This window comes from Rhinoraja longicauda, chromosome 21 (assembly GCF_053455715.1).
Source record: "Rhinoraja longicauda isolate Sanriku21f chromosome 21, sRhiLon1.1, whole genome shotgun sequence".
Lineage (NCBI taxonomy): Eukaryota > Metazoa > Chordata > Chondrichthyes > Rajiformes > Arhynchobatidae > Rhinoraja > Rhinoraja longicauda.
This window is the reverse complement of record NC_135973.1, coordinates 16,310,532-16,329,220: the sequence shown is the minus strand read 5'-3', so window position 1 is coordinate 16,329,220 and position 18,689 is coordinate 16,310,532. Positions and strand designations below refer to the sequence as shown.

Sequence of the window (18,689 nt, the reverse complement as noted above, 5' to 3'; positions counted from 1 at the left end):
ATTTGAAAGAGTCACCTTCAGGGCAAAATGCTCATATTGAGGCATTGACCATGTCTCTTATGCTTGGACCATGTGTAGCTCACAAGACTGAATATGGTAAATGTTACTCCCATTGAATTAAGGGGACGAGCAGCCCTGTTGTACCTGTGTAAATATGAAGGAAACATTCCCTCTTGTTCAGCTCTTTCCCATCCGTTGAGGATCTAACCATCAAGAGACGAGAATTGGAGGTGCTCATACCTCAGAGATTGTAGAGTTAGAGGAGATTATAGAGGGAAAAGAGACAAAACTATGGAAGGATCTGAAAATAGAGAGAAGAATTCCCAGTGCTTAATTGGGCACTGACTCTGCCCACAACTTCCTGATGCTGAACAGGAAGTGAGAGTTAGGGGATGGACAGCAGAGTTTTTGCCTAATCCTACGGAGAGGGTATGGGTCAAACACGGACAAACGGGCCATGCATAGATGGGCAACTTGGCCAGCGTGGCAAGTTGGGCTGATGGGTCTATTTCCGAGATGTATAACTCTATATGATTCTATGACACTAGTGGGATGTGGAACGTCAGCTGGAAATGCATTGAAATACACAAATCAAAATGCACCGTAATCCTGGGTCAAGCTAACGCTGGAGATGAACAGAGGAGTGAACAGCATTGGGCAATGTTTTGCCGCTGGGAACAGGTTTTCTTGGTGATTGTGGGGATCTGTGATCAGAAGTTCTTCACCACTCTCTCTCTTTTCCAGCTGGATGCACTAGTGCATCGGTTGCTCATGTTACTTGCAGACACCAGTGACACAAGGACATCGGAGAACCGCACTGCTGATGCCAACATGGCCTGCCGAAAGTTGGCCGTTGCACACCCGGTTTTATTGCTCAGGTATTAACAAGTTTACTTTTGAAAACAATTCTTAATGATTAAATTTCTTGTTTCAAAATTTCTATGCTGAACTTATTGCTCTGAATTAGTATCACTTCCAGCCACCTACTCTCACTCACTCTATCTTTCTTGCTTTTTTATCTGCCCCACTGTATTTATTCCTTCTCAGATAGTATAAGAAAATAACTGCAGATACTGGTACAAATCGAAGGTATTTATTCACAAAATGCTGGAGTAACTCAGCAGGTCAGGCAGCATCTCAGGAGAGAAGGAATGGGTGACGTTTCGGGTCGAGACCCTTCTTCAGTCTGAAGAAGGGTCTCGACCCGAAACGTCACCCATTCCTTCTCTCCTGAGATGCTGCCTGACCTGCTGAGTTACTCCAGCATTTTGTGAATACATTCCTTCTCAGAGCTCTCTTGGGTTGGTAGAGGCTGGTTTCCCCATGTATCAGGTAAATGGGTAGCAGTACTCCCAATGGAGTGGGCTGGGGTGGATAAGAGGCATGGATCAATTGTGGAATAGCAGAACCAATATTGGCTTTCCAAGTGGGTGGGTGAGGGTTTTTCCTAGTTGAATGTTTTCCAAGTGAAGATGGTGGATGTATGATAGTTTACATGTTGTGAGAGTGGGCGACTGATTTTCTGGAGGGGTATGTGCTGGGATAATGATAGTCAGATCTTGCTCCTGGCATTTAAATGGTCGGGCTTTTGGTTTCTTGCTGAAAACCAAACACATCCTCTATGTGGGTGAGAAAAGGTATCAACCAGATGATGTTCTAATATTCCAAACCTGAATCCATTTTCCCATTGTGTTACAATCCTATTTTAAATTAGTTTATTGATAAATTATTTGAACAAGAAAATGCATCATGGCATAAAAAGCTCATCATGCTCTTTTAGTGTGTGAGATCAACTGGGAACAACAGTTGTTGGGGGTGGGGGGGGTGGAAGGGGAATAGGATAGAGCAACATATGCTAAAAGATGAGGGTAAATAGAGTTTAGATGCAGCAGTCACAATGAAGGTATTTATTCACAAAATGCTGGAGTAACTCAGCAGGTCAGGCAGCATCTCAGGAGAGAAGGAATGGGTGACGTTTCGGGTCGAGACCCTTCTTCAGACCCGAAACGTCACCCATTCCTTCTCTCCTGAGATGCTGCCTGACCTGCTGAGTTACTCCAGCATTTTTTGAATAAATACCTTCGATTTGTACCAGCATCTGCAGTTATTTTCTTACAGTCACAATGAATGTACGATGCAAAAGAAATCAAAATAATTACCTCTTACACCTATGTATCTGCACTGAGCCATTATCCCTGACTTTTCACAGTGATTTGTTTTCATTTGTTTACTCTTCAGACATTTACCAATGATTGCCGCCCTGTTGCATGGACGAGTTCACTTGAATTTCCAGGAGTTCCGTCAGCAGAACCATATGACTTTCTTCCTGCATGTTCTGGGGATCTTGGAGCTACTACAGCCATATTTATTTCAGAGTGAACACCAGGGGGCAATGCAGGATTGTCTGCTCTCCTTCATTCTACTCTTGGAGGTGAGTGAGAGTCAGTCAAGAATATTGGAAGTCTCATTTCTAGGTTATTCAGAATATGGGCCAATATGGAGAGCAGGAAGCTTTAGACATGAATTCAACTGGGGAAAACTTTGCCCCGGTAAGAAATTCTGCCATAATCACATGACAGATGCCTGGTGCACTATTCACTAACTTGTCTGGTCTCAGATGGAGCCTGTGGTGTCAGGGGGAGAATGAGTCTGCTAGAAACTGTCACTGAGAACCTGTCCCCATCTGAATAGATCATGATTGAAATGGATCCTAATTCCCATTTACCTACGTTGCAGTGAGGGTTTCTCTTCCTCTGCCATCTCGGGTTTTGAGCTTCAAACCCCCAAATTACTCTTGAGGTGATAACAAAATTCTGCAATTTCTCTCTAATCCTACCATTGACAAATTTTGTTTTATCTTGGTTATTGCCTCAGTTCCAGAGACCCGGGTTCAAATCTGATCTCTGGTGCTGCCTGTGGGAAGTTTGCACATTCTCTCTGTAATCACACAGTTTTCTTCAACATCCCAAAGATAACGCAGGTTGGTGGTTTAATTCGATAATGCAAATTGCCCCTAGTGTAGGTAAGTGGTTGAATCTAGGAATGGTTGCTGGGAATGAGGGAAGAATGAAGTGGGATGAGTGTCTGATTAGTGTAAATGAGTGATTGACGGTGTGTACGTACGGACTGAGTAGGCTGAAGGAAATCCCAGACTTTTGGGGGAAATAATTTCAACCGATCCAGGTTCCCCCTACACCTTACTCATATCTCCCCTCAATCTCCTTTGTTCCAAAGTAATCAACACGAGCCCATTCCGTTCTCCTGGTAATTATAACTCTCCAACATCCCTGTAAGCTCCCTGTGCACCCTCTCAATTGCCATTGCATCCTTTCCTTTGCAACACTGCCAAAACAAAAATTGTTAGTTTGAGGTTGGAAGTTTGAGATTGACACCACAGTTTCAACAGCTTTTTGGGTGATAATGTACTATATTTTTCCACCTGTAGTGTGACACACTTACTGACATTACTCCAGGTTATTTTAAGGTGATACTGCCTGTTTCTTGACTCTCTCCACTTGAAATGGCCTACTCCTGCACCTATTGTCTATTGAGAGAGGCTTTAATTGTTTTAAACACTCTTTATCCTTCTGTGCTGAACAAATAGGTTTCACCAGTTAAATCGTCAGAGGGCACAGGTTGGCACCATTCAGGCTATCAATCACATTACTGTAAAATAGGCATTTCCTGTGAAACAGCACCTCAGCATGAAAACAGAACTGGTGGGAGATTAACCATGAGGTACTGCAACAGGCCACAGCTGGAATCCAGGTTATAAAACATAATTCTGTGTTTTTTATTTAAACAGAACTATGGAAAATACTCCAGACTGCTTGCTTCCTTCATCAATAAGTTTGTGCATTTTATTCACAAGTTTATAACGTTCAATGCAATAGCAGCTGTGCCGTTCCTTCAGAAGCATTCAGATGTTCTCCAGTAAGTAGCCAATTTGATGTGTTGTAGAGGAAGTGGTCCTCTTAATGAAAGTTAAGACAAAGTACATAATTAATGACTGTTATCCATCCAGAGTACCCCCTTACCCAATCCCACAGGGGCCGTACGGTGGCATAGCGGTGGAGTTGCTGCCTTACAGCACCAAAGACCTGGGTTCAATTCTACTTACGTGTGCTATCTGTACAGAGTTTGTACCTTCTCCCTGTGACCACGTGGGTTTTCTCCGGGTGCTCCGGTTTCCTCCCACACTCCAAAGATGTACAGGTTTATAAGTTAATTGGCTTTGGTTAAATTGTAAATTGTCCGTAGTGTGTAAGATAGAGCTAGTGTACAGGGTGATCGCTGATCATCGCGGACTCGATGGGCCGAAGGGCCTGTTTCCGCACTGTATCTCTAAAGTCTAAAAATGCACTCAGTTCTTGGATCATAAGATGGATTGGCTTTCAGTTAGTCATTGGTGCCTGAAGAACAATAGTTTATCATTTTATCTCGCTCTGTACAGGTAACAATTAATAAATGGAATGCAGGTTCAATGTGTGGGGGCCGGACCAGATACCTGGGAAGGGACCAGGTTACGAGCCAGGAAATGGCAGCTTTACCTGGTGTAATATTCAAACAGTTGCTGCACAGATCCAGAGTTGCAGTTTAGACATTCACAGGAGCTGAATGATGCCCACATTGGCACTCCTGAAATGATTGGTAAATGGGCAAGGTTTGGAACATCATATAAAGCATTGTTCAGCGTCCGGACCACAGTCAGAATCTTAGCTTACATTAGAAATAATTTTCTAATTTTCTCCCAACAATCCAATAACAATTAACAACTTGCAGCAGCAGCAGCAGCTGGTTGTGAGGCTGCTTCTCGTCTGTGTCTTGGAGGTGTGCCTGCTAATATATGGTAGGCAGCATATTGCAAGATAAGGCTGCCTGAAGGAGCCTGGTTGTGGTGGACAGTATGTCATTCAATCCAGAGTACAGGTCCTCCCCAGTTTAAATCTTACGGACATCCACATAGATTCAAGCGAATGATTTTTGGGAGACCAGTGGGGGATAGATTACAGCTGCGGGCATCTTCAGCCAGGTGGGACTGGGCATCTCTGTTTGCCGTCTCTCCCCACGCCACCCTGAGCTGGGTCGAGCTGAGCTGATTCTCCCACTCACTCACTGAGTCAGTGAGGACAGCTGGCAGCCACTCTCCCACGCCTGCTCACTTTCCCATCTTACCTGTTCCTGGATCCTTTCTCAAACACTATTTTGGTTTATTTCTGACATGAACAGTTCAGGTTACGAGCAATTCTCAGGAACGGAAACTTGTTGTAACCTGGGGACTATTACCTTTAATATAGAGTATGAAATCCTGCCTCTTCTTACAAATCAATATCGGGACAAGTTTGGGGGGGGGGGGGGTTGGGGGGCTGAGGAAAGAGGGGTGGAGGTCTCAAATGCATTTAGCCCTAAAGTATATAAATGGTCATTTGTGACACAAGGGAAACCAATGTGCCCCTTATTAAGCAAAGCTAATGGTCCTTTGAAAAAGAAAGATTTGCAATTATCTGGATCATTATGTTCATCAGGGAAGGAAATCTGCTGCTCTTAAGTTGGTTTAGCCTATTAATGGCTCCTGGACTACAGCAATGGGGCTTCGTAAGCATTCACTTGTAACAAAAGCTCCTGTATTAAAGCAGAACAAGAATAAAACAAGCTTGGCTTGCCATTAGCAGCCTGAATTCAGGCACTGCAGAGCAGTTGACCTTACCCTTGGTTACACCTGGGTCCATGTGCCTAAATTGGAAAAGCTGATCCACTGTCCAGTCAAGCAAATGCTAAACATGCACACTGAGGATGAGATGGTATCTTACAGGCAGGGTTCCAGACTCCCTCATCACAGTGCATGGAACAGTTCCGTGTCACCTGAACTTCACATTTATCCACATTATACTGCATCTCCCATGCATCTGCCCACTCACCCAACCTATCCAAGTCACCCTGCAGCCACAATAGCATCCTCATCGCAGCTCACACTGCCACCCAGCTTTGTGTCATCCGCAAAATGATCATGACTGTTTTGACAGAATGGCATTCTGTTACCAGGTTTCCCGTGATCAACATTCTCAACAGAATCTTTAGTTTAATTTACAGCATGGATACTGGCCCTTCGGCCCACCATGTCCACACCGACCAAAGATCACCTGTACACTAGTTCTGCCTAACACACTAGGGATAATTTACAGAAGCCAATTAACATACAAACCTGCACGTCTTTGGAATGTGGGAGGAAACCAGAACACCTGGAGGAAACCCACGTGGTTACAGGGAGAACGTAAAAGATCCGTACAGATGGCACCTGTAAGCAGGATCGAACCAGGGTGTCTGGCGCTGTATGGTAGCAACTCTACTGCTACTCCACTGTGGAAGCTTAACTGGATTATCTCAGGTTATAGGAGCAAGGTGTCCTGCAGCAAGCAACTTGCTTCCAAACAGCTGAAACCTTTCAACTGTCTACAAAGCTTATCAGGAAAGTAATGGAATATTCTTTGCAACTTCAACAACAGTTGGGAAGCTCCATACCCTCTAGGACAAAGCAGCCCTTCAAGCAAAATTTGACTGACATCCAATTTACCACCCTAAACATTCATTCCCTCGATCACAGCTTCGTCATGGCTGCAATGAGCACCATCTACAAAATACACTGGTTTACCATAAATACTTCTGCTGTCGACAACAGCACATTGAACTGCACATTGAACAGCACATTGAACAGCGCCTGGAGGGCATTACATAACTTCTGCTGCCTCAAACGCAAGAATATATACCATAAATACACAATATCTGGCACCAAATTAGTCAGGCGATGGGAATATCACCACCTATAAATTTGTCTTCCAAGTCACTCACCACCTTAGCTTGGATCACTTCATGGGCCACTATGTCTAAATGCTGGACCTCCCTTCTTTAACAACACCACACTGATGGCAGTGACTCAAAAGATGGCTGTGCCACCTTCTCCTGGGCACTTGGAGAAGAACTATAAATGATGCCCCTTCCAGTAATGCACACATCCCACAAATAAATAAAAACCTTTCAAATGTCACAGAGTAGCAAGAAATTGTCATGAGTTCAGTGCTTTTCCCTTCAAACTGTTTCAGGAAGTAAGAGTAAGTGCTTGATGATATCAAAATTGATCATCTTTTACGCTCTGTGACCATCACCGTTTCTTGTATGCTAAAAACATTCTCTTTATTTTGATGTGCCTCCCAGTTACTTGTCGCGGGAGTACCCGGAGATGGCCCTACTTAAATCTTTGCTGGCTGGTTTAACCCTCCCAACTCGGACTGGACTCATGGAGGAGAATGTAGAGGATGAGGATGGGGGTGAGTAGATATTCTACCAGTCAATATTCCGACCAAATTGGTGTAGTCAAGCCATTGTGAATAATGCAAGAGGGGAATTGAAGGTTTTGTGATCAGATTATTTATTTTGTTATAATCTGTTCTGCTGTTGTAAATCCAGCTTCCTTTCAAAATTCTGCAAGATATTAGTATGCCTGTACTGCCTGAATACCTGGATTTATATGGGGCCTTTCATCCCCTTTGTTTGAAAGAATACTTCACAGCCAACTTGGCATTTCTTGAAGCTTGGTCACTGCTTTTGGTCACTGAAAACACAACAATCAATATGCTTTAGAAAGCAGTGTAATAACATGGATAATGACCAGCTCATCCTTCCCTTTTGCACCATTTCCCTCTGCTGGGCAGCTGGAGGATGGGTTTCAGCAAATCTGGCAAACAGTTGACTGCAATAAGCGAGTTCGGTATTACAACTGCGCATGTGTGAGTTTGCCCAGGTCATGGGCCATTCGGGATAAACATTCTCGCCAGCTGAGCTACTGTGTGTATACATTATGATCGATAATTGTTTCGACCTGCGTTTCATACGTATTTTCCAGCTTTGCTTCTTCGAGGTAAGAAAATACTGCTTTCAAAACTATTAACTAGGTGTATTTATGGTTCATTTGTACAAAACTACAAATGAACCATAATTTTGGTGGTTTTATTGGCTTTTCCTTGGGGTGGGCGATCATCTGATACACACATTGTTAGGAAGAGTGGATTTTTGAACTTAGTTGATCCTGGGGATTGCATGATGACGGATAGAGGATTTCCTATTCAAGAAGACGATGTTTCACCAAGCCTATTTAGAGATTCCCCCTCCCTCCCTCCCAGCGGTGGTTATCAGCAAATGACCAGAGAAAACGTACACAAAATCAAGAAGGTTGCCAATGTCCAAATTTATGTTGAACGGCCAATAGGTCATCTAAAATGGTTTAACATCCTGAGAAACACTTTACCCATTTAGTTCTGCATATTGATGATATTTTCACCGTCTGTGCAGCATTATGTAATTTACTGCCTCAATTGGTGTGTAAATGAGATGTTGTTGCACTTGCAGATCATTTTGATCAGAAGTTCAACTTTATGTTCAACCAGATTTGATATGAACTGAAATCCAGAACTTGCTGAGTTTGCAACATGTACATTTCAACTCGATCAGAGCTTTACATCTCTTACATCGTACTTATTTTGCAAAACAGTTTTGTTATCAGCATGTATCTATACAGAGCTCATTCATTGCATTTAATTCATAGTATATAAACTGGTGGATTTTTTTCTGACAGTATGACAGTACTGAACTATACATTTAGTTTGTGAAGGCCCAGTGTAGGTGCATTTGCATAAACAATTTTAAGAAAATTTGTCTCATTTGTTTTTTCAAGCCACAATGACTATTTACTAATCGTTATACTGTAGGCGTGTCTGGATTAGTTCCAGGATTCATGTCGGGATCTTGTTTTGCATATCTGCTGTGTAGTTTTTAATAATTCTTCATGTACCAGGTAGAGATAAAATGTTGGGTAAAATCATAGTGCTTTGGAATTGCCAATAATTGATAAAAAACATGCTAGATGAATATTTAGAAGGTGGCATGTCATGGTTGTGGTACACGCGATAGAGTGTTGCTTGCTAGCATTTGCGGGGGATATGGGGATTACTTCTCAGACAATCAACACCATCATTCTTGCAGAGATATTCAAGTGAAAGAACATAACTCTCTCAGCACATTCGGCGTATTTCTTCGTCGTTCAATGCAATACACATCTCAATCAGTTAATGTACAGAAGTTCATACAACTCTTTATTTCTTTCATTTAATTTAATCATTTATCAACCATTGTTTCAGTGTACTTTAGCCATTAAGTTACATGTATATGTTTAGGAGTAGTCACTCATAAGTATAGTACTTATGTCGAGTTGCATCTCGAAACTACAAATTGATATTGACTTTGTTTCAAGTAAAACAAAACTAGAATGTATGGTATCTACCATAAACATCAAGTTAACTCGTCTCTTATAACTTAGACCGAAAACTCAGACCGATAATGCTATTTTCACGCAGAGTTCCGCCCAATACGTACACACAGTTTATACAGCGCTGCGTTCGCGATCGCCAGCAACGCTCTTTGTTTATCCCGAATGACCTTTGACAAATCCCATGATTCCTTGCACACGCGAGATACTGAACTCGCTTATTCTAACTTTAAAAGATGAAATTATAAGAAAAGATTGCATGAGTATAGAAAATACTGGGAATATTCAGCAGTTCAGAATACATCTGAGGAGAAAATTAATGGTCAGGGCAATGAACTTCTATCAGTTCAGAAGGGTCATCCTTTTGAAACCTTGTTTTTTTCCCCCATAGTTGTTTTTGATTCATGGAGTATTTCTGGCATTTTCTACATTTATACCCGCTTAAATGATGTTGACATGTTTAAATTATGTTATTTTTTTCTCTCTCTCTCCCCCCCCTCCCCTTCCCCCCTCCCCCTCCCCTTCCCCCTCTTCCTCCCCCTCTCCCTTTCCACCCCTCTCTTGCCCTCACTCTCTCTGACACACACTCTCTCTCTGTCTCTCCCAACCCCCCTTCCATCTCCTCTTCCTCTTTCAAAGAAGAAGAAACAACAAGCTCGCTGCCTCTGGTCACTTTCTCCCCCACAACACCATTGACTTCAGTCGAAGTGGCACCGTTCCTTCAAAAAATTGCAAGGGCACGTGCTCTGGAAGGTAAGGTAACAGAGGACTTAAACAGAGCCTCTACCACAAAGCGATAGGAAATGAGGTGCTGTAAACTGAACACACAAGGAATGATGGAATAGAAAGTTATGCCAAGTGTTTTATTGCTACCATTTATGGAGTAGTGTAGCAAACTAATCGAAAAAGCAGTACCTTGATGGTATACGCGAGGGATTACTGGCAAATGGGGACTTTCATAATAGATAGAATAGAATGGTTTAAATGAAGATAAACTCAAAGATGGTTGACAGATAAGAAGCTATTTCACAAAACAAGGGTGCATTTTATTAAGAAAAGGGATCGGCATTTAGGACAAGATGAGTTGAAATGTCTTAGCTCCATATTCTGTGCCCAAAAAGATCGTCGACACCAGTCATTGCTGTGGTTACAAAGGCAGGTCAGAGGGTGCGTATCCTGTAGAAGGTTCTCACCTCTTGGTCCTGTGACCATTTCAGCCCTGTGACATTGCTGGGAGTATTGGCATTTATTGCTATTCCTATTATCTTCTTGTGAAGAAATACACTCCCACTCATTTGGATAAAAACAGCTAACACTTAAGATGCTCAACGCCATCCAGCACCATCCACCATCTTACAGTGCCCTCCATAATGTTTGGAACAAAGACCCATCATTTATTTATTTGCCTCTGTACTCCACAATTTGAGATTTGTAATAGAAAAAATCACATGTGGTTGAAGTGCACATTGTCAGATTTTAATAAAGGCCATTTTTATACATTTAGGTTTCACCATGTAGAAATTTCACATGTAAAAACTCAGCGGGACAGGCAGCATCTCTGGAGAGAAGGAATGGGTGACGTTTTGGGTCGAGACCTTCAGACACAATGATCATCCATGATGCCACCCTTGAAAATGTGACGTTTTAAGGAATGTTAAAAAAGAGACTCAAACTGACAATAGTGAAGAATTTAGAAAGGGTAGAGTCATTGAAGTACTGGTAGCCAGCTAGGAAAAGCAGATAACTTGGAGGCTTCTAGTGAGAGATTATGTCAGAGAGCAAGCTGAATCCATGGAGGCATTTGTTAACAAAGAAGACAATTTTAGTTTTGACGCTGTCTTGCTGGGGCCCCGTGTAGGTCAATGATCATTCTGAATGGTTGATGCCTAATGTGTCCTCATTTACCCGCACAGACACTCTGGAAGTCCTGAACGATATTGATGAGATGTCAAAGCGTCGAATTGAGATCCTCTCTTTCTTTGCTGTAAGTAGAAAACAAACTAATTGTGTCTCAAAGCAAACAAGACTTGGCCTCTGATTGCCTCCAGCATTTAATTAGCACCAAAACTGTATAATGCCCTGCACTCAGCTAACAAGTGCAATGGACGGATTTTGATTGCCGCTAACAATGTCTCTAGCTGTGAATTGTTTGTAGGCAGCCTTTGAGAAAAGGCTATTGTAAATATTGAATCTGATGGATTTTCCTTGGCAGCAATGGTGAGATGTAAATGAAGCACCGTATTGCCTTTGGAGAAGCAATTCTGAGCCACCACAGTTAGTATTGAAGAACTGTTACAGTGCGGGAGAGGTCATTCCTCCCACTGAGTCTACACAAACATCTAATAGAACAGCCCATCTCTTTTCCCTCCACAGGCCTGATTTTCCTGTTTTTCCCATCACAGGCCATATTTATTCCCCATTAAATATGTATCCATTTCCCTTTTAAATCTAACTCCAGAATAACTATTTCCCTTTTTCCCAGCATCCCACCGCCCCAAATCTTTTGATCTGGTTGCTGACTTCATTGATAGTGGAAATAGTTTTTGTTGACCCGATTTAAATTTGTCATGATTTGGACTGTCTATTAAATCCCCTCTTAGATGTGTTTACTCCAGGGAGAAAACTCCCATCTATCTTTGTAAGTAGAATGGCTCATCCCAGACCATTGAAGCTAACAGACCCTGGTGGTGATGGCCAGTGTCACTCACCATTTTTTTGGTACTATGCAGGTGTAAATGGTTCTATCTATATTCTCAGAGTAGTAGTAAGGGTTTGGATGGTGAGGTGGTTCATGTATTAAAGAAACTCTTGTAGCATTCTGCCGTCATCAGATTTTTAGCTTGGAGTGTGCTATATGTGGTTGCACATTAATGACATTTAAAGTGGGTTTAATCTCACTCCATGTAACTAGAACACGGTTGCCTTGGGTTGATGACTGCATGGCTGTGAGCCTGTGGAGAGCCTGATGGCTATGTGGAGTTTAATCAACTTTGAAATGATTTCAGACACAAGCCCTCCAAGAACACTTCTCAAAACTCGCTGTGCACATTTTTTAAGCAGTTTGAGAAAGGTTTTCTTGCCTGCACACTGAAAAGATTAACTTGCAAGAGAGGGTACTCTGCACATATCAAAGCAGGTGTCTTTAAAACTTCCTGGTGAAATTCAGACATATGCACAGTTCTTCACCGCCTCAAAATACAGATCTTGTTGGCAGCCGCATGCTGTAACCTGTGATCACCATTGAGATCTGACTATTGGGAGTCACAGGGAAGCAGATTGGCTTCCCACCCTAAGCCCTAACTACTGAATGTGTTGATGTGGGAGTGCAGCAGTGAGGGAAGTTCACTATTCACTGAGCTTCAAAGTACAACGCTCTTGGCTCAAAACAAATTTTAAAAAATCGACAAAATGAGATCTGATGCTATTAACATTGTCATGTGCTATTACTGTACCAAACCTTTGCTCTTTTCTCACAGAATGATCTCCAGCGGCTGATGAGCTCCCCTGAGGAATTTGCCCGGAATTCGGCATTTGTCTTGGCCTTGAGGAGCATTCAGCATGACCCACGGTAACTGGAACACATGACCTTGCCAAAGATGGACCAGTTACACCTATTGTATTCTTAGTAATCCAAAATACATACAGCAACGGAATACACTGCACAGTGTGGTAACTGTTGAACTGTAGAAAATCAGGCTGTCAGTTTGCACAAAGATATCTCCACCAACTGATATGAGATAGTAACCGATATGAGAGTGTCTGAACAAAGGTCTCGATCCAAAATGTCACCCATTCCTTCTCTCCAGAGATGCTGCCTGTTCCTCTGAATTACTCCAGCATTTTGTGTCTATCTTTGGTTTAAACCAACATCTGCAGTTCCTTCCTACGCATGATATGAGATAGTGGTCAGTTTTCTTTCAATGGTCGGCAAGTTATTTGCCAGGAGGGTGGGAGGGTTGTACTGTTCCTCTGGACTCCAAGCATTCATTTGTAAGGAAAGACGATATAATCGAGAGTTTTAGTCAGTGGAATTTAGAAGATTAAGGATGGATCTGATGTAGATTTTCATGGTATTAGGGAAGTTGATGGGCCAGGTAAATAGAAACTATTTGGGGAATCTAGGATTAAGGCATGTAGGGTGTAGGGCATATAGCCATGAATTTGAGACAGGCCTTTGGAGAATAAAGTCAACAGACTCATCTATGTGCAAGAGCAGATAGTATTTGGAACTCTCTTTTGTGAAGAACACTTGATACAGAACAGTTGAATAGCCACGGTTGTTCTTTTATTTAGGACGGGAAGTAGAGATCATTCAGGAAATTATAGGCTGGTGAATCTTGCTTCAGTTGTAGGAAACCCATTGGAAATAATTCTTCCGGATAGGATTGACAAGCATTTGGAAGAGAAAGGGTTCATTCGGGAGTCAGCATGGCTTTGTCCATGGCATGTCATATCTTACAAACTGAGTTTTTGTAGGGTGTGAGGGTAGAACAGTGGATGTTGTCTACATGGATTTTAGTAAGGCATTTGCAATGTTTCTCATGATTGGCTGATCCAGAAGATTAAAATCCATTGGATCCACCATTACTTGGTTGTTGGATTCAGAACTGGCTTACTCAGGTGCGATGGGCAATGTTTAACGGAGAGGTATGGGGCAAATATTTTTACAAGAGACTTGTGGGTGCCTGGAACCCACTGCCAAGAATGGTGGTGGAACACAGTTACAATAGTGGCATTATGGAGGCTTTTGCATAGGCACATGAATGCAGGGAATGGAGGGATATGGATCATGTGCAGGCACTGATGATTCATTTAACTTGCCATCATGCTCGGCACAGACATTGTTTACGGCCCTGTACATTTCATTTTTTGCTATGTCACTAATACAAATTGTTAATAGCTGATGTACCATCATTAACCTCTAATATACCAACTAGTCACAGTTTTCCAGTGAAAATGACCAGTTCATTCATATGGTACATTTTCTGTCTTCAAACCAGCCCTCTATCCTTGTTAAATTATACCATCCTCTGAGCCATTATTTTGTGTAAACATCTTTTGTACCATATGTTAATCAATTGCCTTTTGAAATTCAGATGCACTGTATCCTCTGGTCCTCCCTTTTCCACCATTGCTTCCACCCAGTCCCATTATTATTTTTAATGTGTACTCTGTGTTATCGTTAATGATGGTTCCATCATTTTGCCATCAGTCCAATTTAAGCCTTTAATGTCTCCAGGATTTTTTTCTTTAGATTGTTCCTCTTTTATAAGTTCCTCAACGCAGTTAGACCTTTATTTCCCATTCACTTGTTGTTTGCGAAGCTATAGACAGAAGTAAAATGTTTGCTTGTTCAATGTTTCAACAATTCTATTTCCCATTATAATTTCACATTTATAGTCCCTGATCCATTTTACATAGGTTAGAAACTCCTACAATTCTTTGTAATTGTTTTGCTAAATTATCTTTGTTGTTTATCCATTTCTTCTGTTCATTTCTTTAACATCTCCCAGCTTTCAGGCTAGCTACTCTTCTTGTCTTCTTCTTTTCACCTAATATTATCCTCGACCTACCTTGTTATGCATGGATTCACGTTTGTCGTTGGGTTTCTATTTCCCGATGGAATGCGCACTCGTAGAAATGTGAATGATTTATTTAAATGCTTGCTGTTATACATCTACTTGCACCTGTATATCACTTTTCTTGATGCTTGTTATGTCTTATCTCCACCCATTATGATTCTACTTGACATTCGTCTGGGACAGATCAATCTCCATTAAGCTTTCATGTTATTTTTTGTTAGGGCAATCACATTAATACCACTCTTTTTCTATACTGCCTGTTATTTCAAAACTTCACATTCCCTGGGCTACGTTACTCTTAACCAAGGTCAAAGTGTAACTAGGTCCCTGTATTATCTAGTTCAACTCGTTTGTCTTGATTTGTATCATTATTTGTTTATTTTGTTTCTAGACCTTTGTAACTTTTTAACTTTTAACACTTTTCTCTTGATTTGATTTTTTCTCTCAACTGACGAACCATTTATTAAACTCTTCAGCCCTTCCTTATCCTGCTCCGCTAATCATTACCCAAATTCCTACATTGTTCCGTGGCTTTAACCTTTTAAAGGAATGGAAAAATCTACAACCTTGCCTTCACCTGAATCCTGCTCCCACCCCTTGTTAGTTTTATTACCCTTGAGATGCTGCTTTTTAATTTGATCCCTAACAGCTCAATCTCTCAGCTGAACACCATTCCTGTTTGTAATGATATGCAATCTCCATTAGGTTTTCCCTCTCTCACCTTATACCTATGTCCTCTGTTAGACATTTTCATCCTGGGGAAAAAGGTTCTGACTGTCTACTCTATCTAGGCCTCTCATAATTTTATATACTTCTATCAAGTGGCAATTTTGACTGCCTGACCTTGGGAGAAGACGGCGGGAAGAGAAAGACATTCTGGCCTTCCATCACAGTGAGGAGGTGACTGGAGGAGACTCACTGTGATGGATGTTTTTTGTTTTATGTTGGTTTTTGTGTTTGTGTGTTTTATTGCTTTCTTTTTTATTGCCTCTCATTGTTGACTGTGGGTAACATAATTTTGTCCAAAAACATGTTTTTGGATGACAATAAAGGCTGTTCTATTCTATTCTAAGTTTCCCCCTCAACCTCTGACATTCCAGAAAAAACAATCCAAGGCTATCCAACCTCTCCCTGTAGCTGAAATTAATCCAGGCAGCATGCTGATAAACTTCTTCTGCACCTTCTCCAAAGCCTCCACATCTTTCCCCTGACCTGGGGCGACCAGAACTGCATGCAATGATTTAAATGTGGCCTAACTATAGTCCCATAAGGCTGCATCATGACTTGTACAAAATGTTTATCCATTCACTCATCCCCCCCTACAGTTCCCCAAGTTCGGTATGATTAACATTGGTTTCCTCTTCCAGCATTGCTGTTGATTTTCTCCCAACATTCATGTACTGCCTCGGCTGTGGAAATTACGATGTGGTGCAGACGGCTCTGAAGTATCTTCCCGATTATACGCTACTCTGCCAAGGTAGGATTGTACAAAGCTTGGGCGTATTTTGTTACCTAGCAAGTCTTTAAACTTGCTCCAGTGTTCTTTATTAATCCTTCCAAACTGAAATGTGCCCTCCATTCCTGGCTATGGATCGATGAATATGTTTGACCAATCTCTCTGCCCAATGATGTGTTGCCTGGTTCCAATGGCCACTGAGAACCACATAGAGCACCACCTTGCCCTTCATACATCTTGCCCTTACTACTGTAGGTGGTAAGAGAGACCTCTTGGTTTCTCCATAACCTTCTCTAGATCTTGGGTGTTAAGTTTAATTGTTAGACTTGCAATGTACCACTCTAAACCACTGAGGGCGTGCAGCGTAGGTTTACTAGGTTAATTCCCGGAATGGCGGGACTGTCATATGTTGAAAGACTGGAGCGACTAGGTTTGTATACACTGGAATTTAGAAGGATGAGAGGGGATCTTATCGAAACATATAAGATTATTAAGGGGTTGGACACGTTAGAGGCAGGAAACATGCTTCCAATGTTGGGGGAGTCCAGAACCAGGGGCCACAGTTTAAGAATAAGGGGTAGGCCATTTAGAACAGAGATGAGGAAAAACTTTTTTAGTTAGAGAGTTGTGAATCTGTGGAATTCTCTGCCTCAGAGGGCAGTGGAGGCCAATTCTCTGAATACATTCAAGAGAGAGCTAGATAGAGCTCTTAAGGATAGCGGAGTCAGGGGGTATGGGGAGAAAGCAGGAACGGGGTACTGATTGAGAATGATCAGCCATGATCACATTGAATGGCGGTGCTGGCTCGAAGGGCCGAATGGCCTACTCCTGCACCTATTGTCTATTGTCTAAACTGGTACAGCGATTGAGTAACTATACAAATCATATCATGGTGTTCCTTAAATATGTTATTTATTGTCCATATTTAGCTATTATAAACAAGTTTATTTGTCTGGACTTGGATGATATTGCTGCTGCAAACAATCTGCCATACAAACTCAACGGCTCGAGCAGCGTCTGTGGGTGGAAAGGAATGGTGGACATTTCGGGTCGAGACCCTGCATCAGGATTCGGGCAGGGTTTTGACCCGGAATGTCAACCGTTCCTTTCCACCCACAGATGCTACTCCACCCACTTGAGTTCCTGCAGCAGACTGTTTATTGCTCCTGATTCCAGCATCTGCAATCTCCTGTGTCTCCGTGATGGTGCTGCTGTTCTTTCACTTCTCTCAGTCGCTCATTCATACACCCTGCTTTGTTCACAGAGCACGCAGGAGTTCTTTTGCACAAGGCCTTTTTGGTTGGAATGTACAGTCAACTCGACACCAGCCCACAGATTGCAGATGCTATGAAGGTTCTGCACATGGAAGCCACCACTTAAGGACTAACCATTGAAAACGGAGTGTGTTTACTACCACAGAGAAAATAATTGACGACGGAGGTACATTTAGTACAATGTCATTGAACCTCTACAGTGCTACACATGAAGTGATCAAGCTGTTCAGGATAATGCTGGTCAGGAGGATTTCCCAGGAACAGAAATAATGAAAATTGGAGGATTTAACATGGATTTTCCTACATAACCGCATTCACTGCACTTCAGTTAATTGTCTGAAGACCTCTATGATGAGAAAGTGCATAAAAATTAACTGCATCAAATCTTTCTGTTTCCCTCCCATATTTCCTCCCTCTCTTTTGCTCTCCCTCATGCATACATTATGTAACTCCTCGTCATATTTTGAATGAAATGCCTCCAAATGTCAGGAAAAGCCGTAGCCACTGTGTCCAATTTTGACCAGCCAAGAGGTTTGTTAGCCCCACCAGAAACCACCTCCCAACTGGATTCCAGCCTCTCAACATACCTCAAGGTGAGACGTGTGGATGGAAATGCATGGCCAACCAGTTAGGCCCTGAACTGTGATATTGTAACCAGGACACAATAGGGGTGACTTAAAATGGAGAAAGTGCCGGACCAAAGCCAGGAGAACTTAACAGTTCCTTTAGACTCTTTGGGATAATTCTGTGGACTGTTGAGATCTTGTGAGCGCATGAAGCTGTGTGATGAACCATTCAGACGAAAAAACATCTTGGCTCTATGATGTTCTGTGAAAGCTTTGTATTTTTGTTGAGAATATTTTAATGTAAAATAAATTTTTGACAAAAAAAATCTTGGCACTTTTATCTGCAGTTATGAAATAAACAGAACAGGTAAATCCATTCCCTTAGCGACCTTTCTGTTCTTGGCTTTCTCCACTGCCTGAGTGAAACCACACACAAACTGGAAGAACAGCACCAAATATTCCCCTTGGGTAGTTTGCACTCCAACAATATAAACA

General features: G+C 42.0%; 1 protein-coding gene across 2 annotated transcripts in view; it reads left to right on the top strand.

Annotated features, from left to right (window-relative positions):
* The window catches only part of ints1 (integrator complex subunit 1), a 101,845-nt gene extending 83,366 nt beyond the window's left edge, over positions 1–18,479 (top strand). For both annotated transcript variants that reach the window (XM_078417829.1, XM_078417831.1), the window contains exons 40-48: positions 745–878; positions 2,239–2,431; positions 3,806–3,933; positions 7,210–7,322; positions 9,956–10,069; positions 11,230–11,300; positions 12,793–12,884; positions 16,266–16,375; positions 17,619–18,479. In XM_078417829.1, the coding sequence (XP_078273955.1) occupies positions 745–878; positions 2,239–2,431; positions 3,806–3,933; positions 7,210–7,322; positions 9,956–10,069; positions 11,230–11,300; positions 12,793–12,884; positions 16,266–16,375; positions 17,619–17,734 (1,071 nt within the window). In that variant the 3' untranslated portion in view covers positions 17,735–18,479. The remainder of the gene's footprint in view (positions 1–744; positions 879–2,238; positions 2,432–3,805; positions 3,934–7,209; positions 7,323–9,955; positions 10,070–11,229; positions 11,301–12,792; positions 12,885–16,265; positions 16,376–17,618) is intronic.
* The last annotated feature ends 210 nt before the right edge of the window (positions 18,480–18,689 follow it).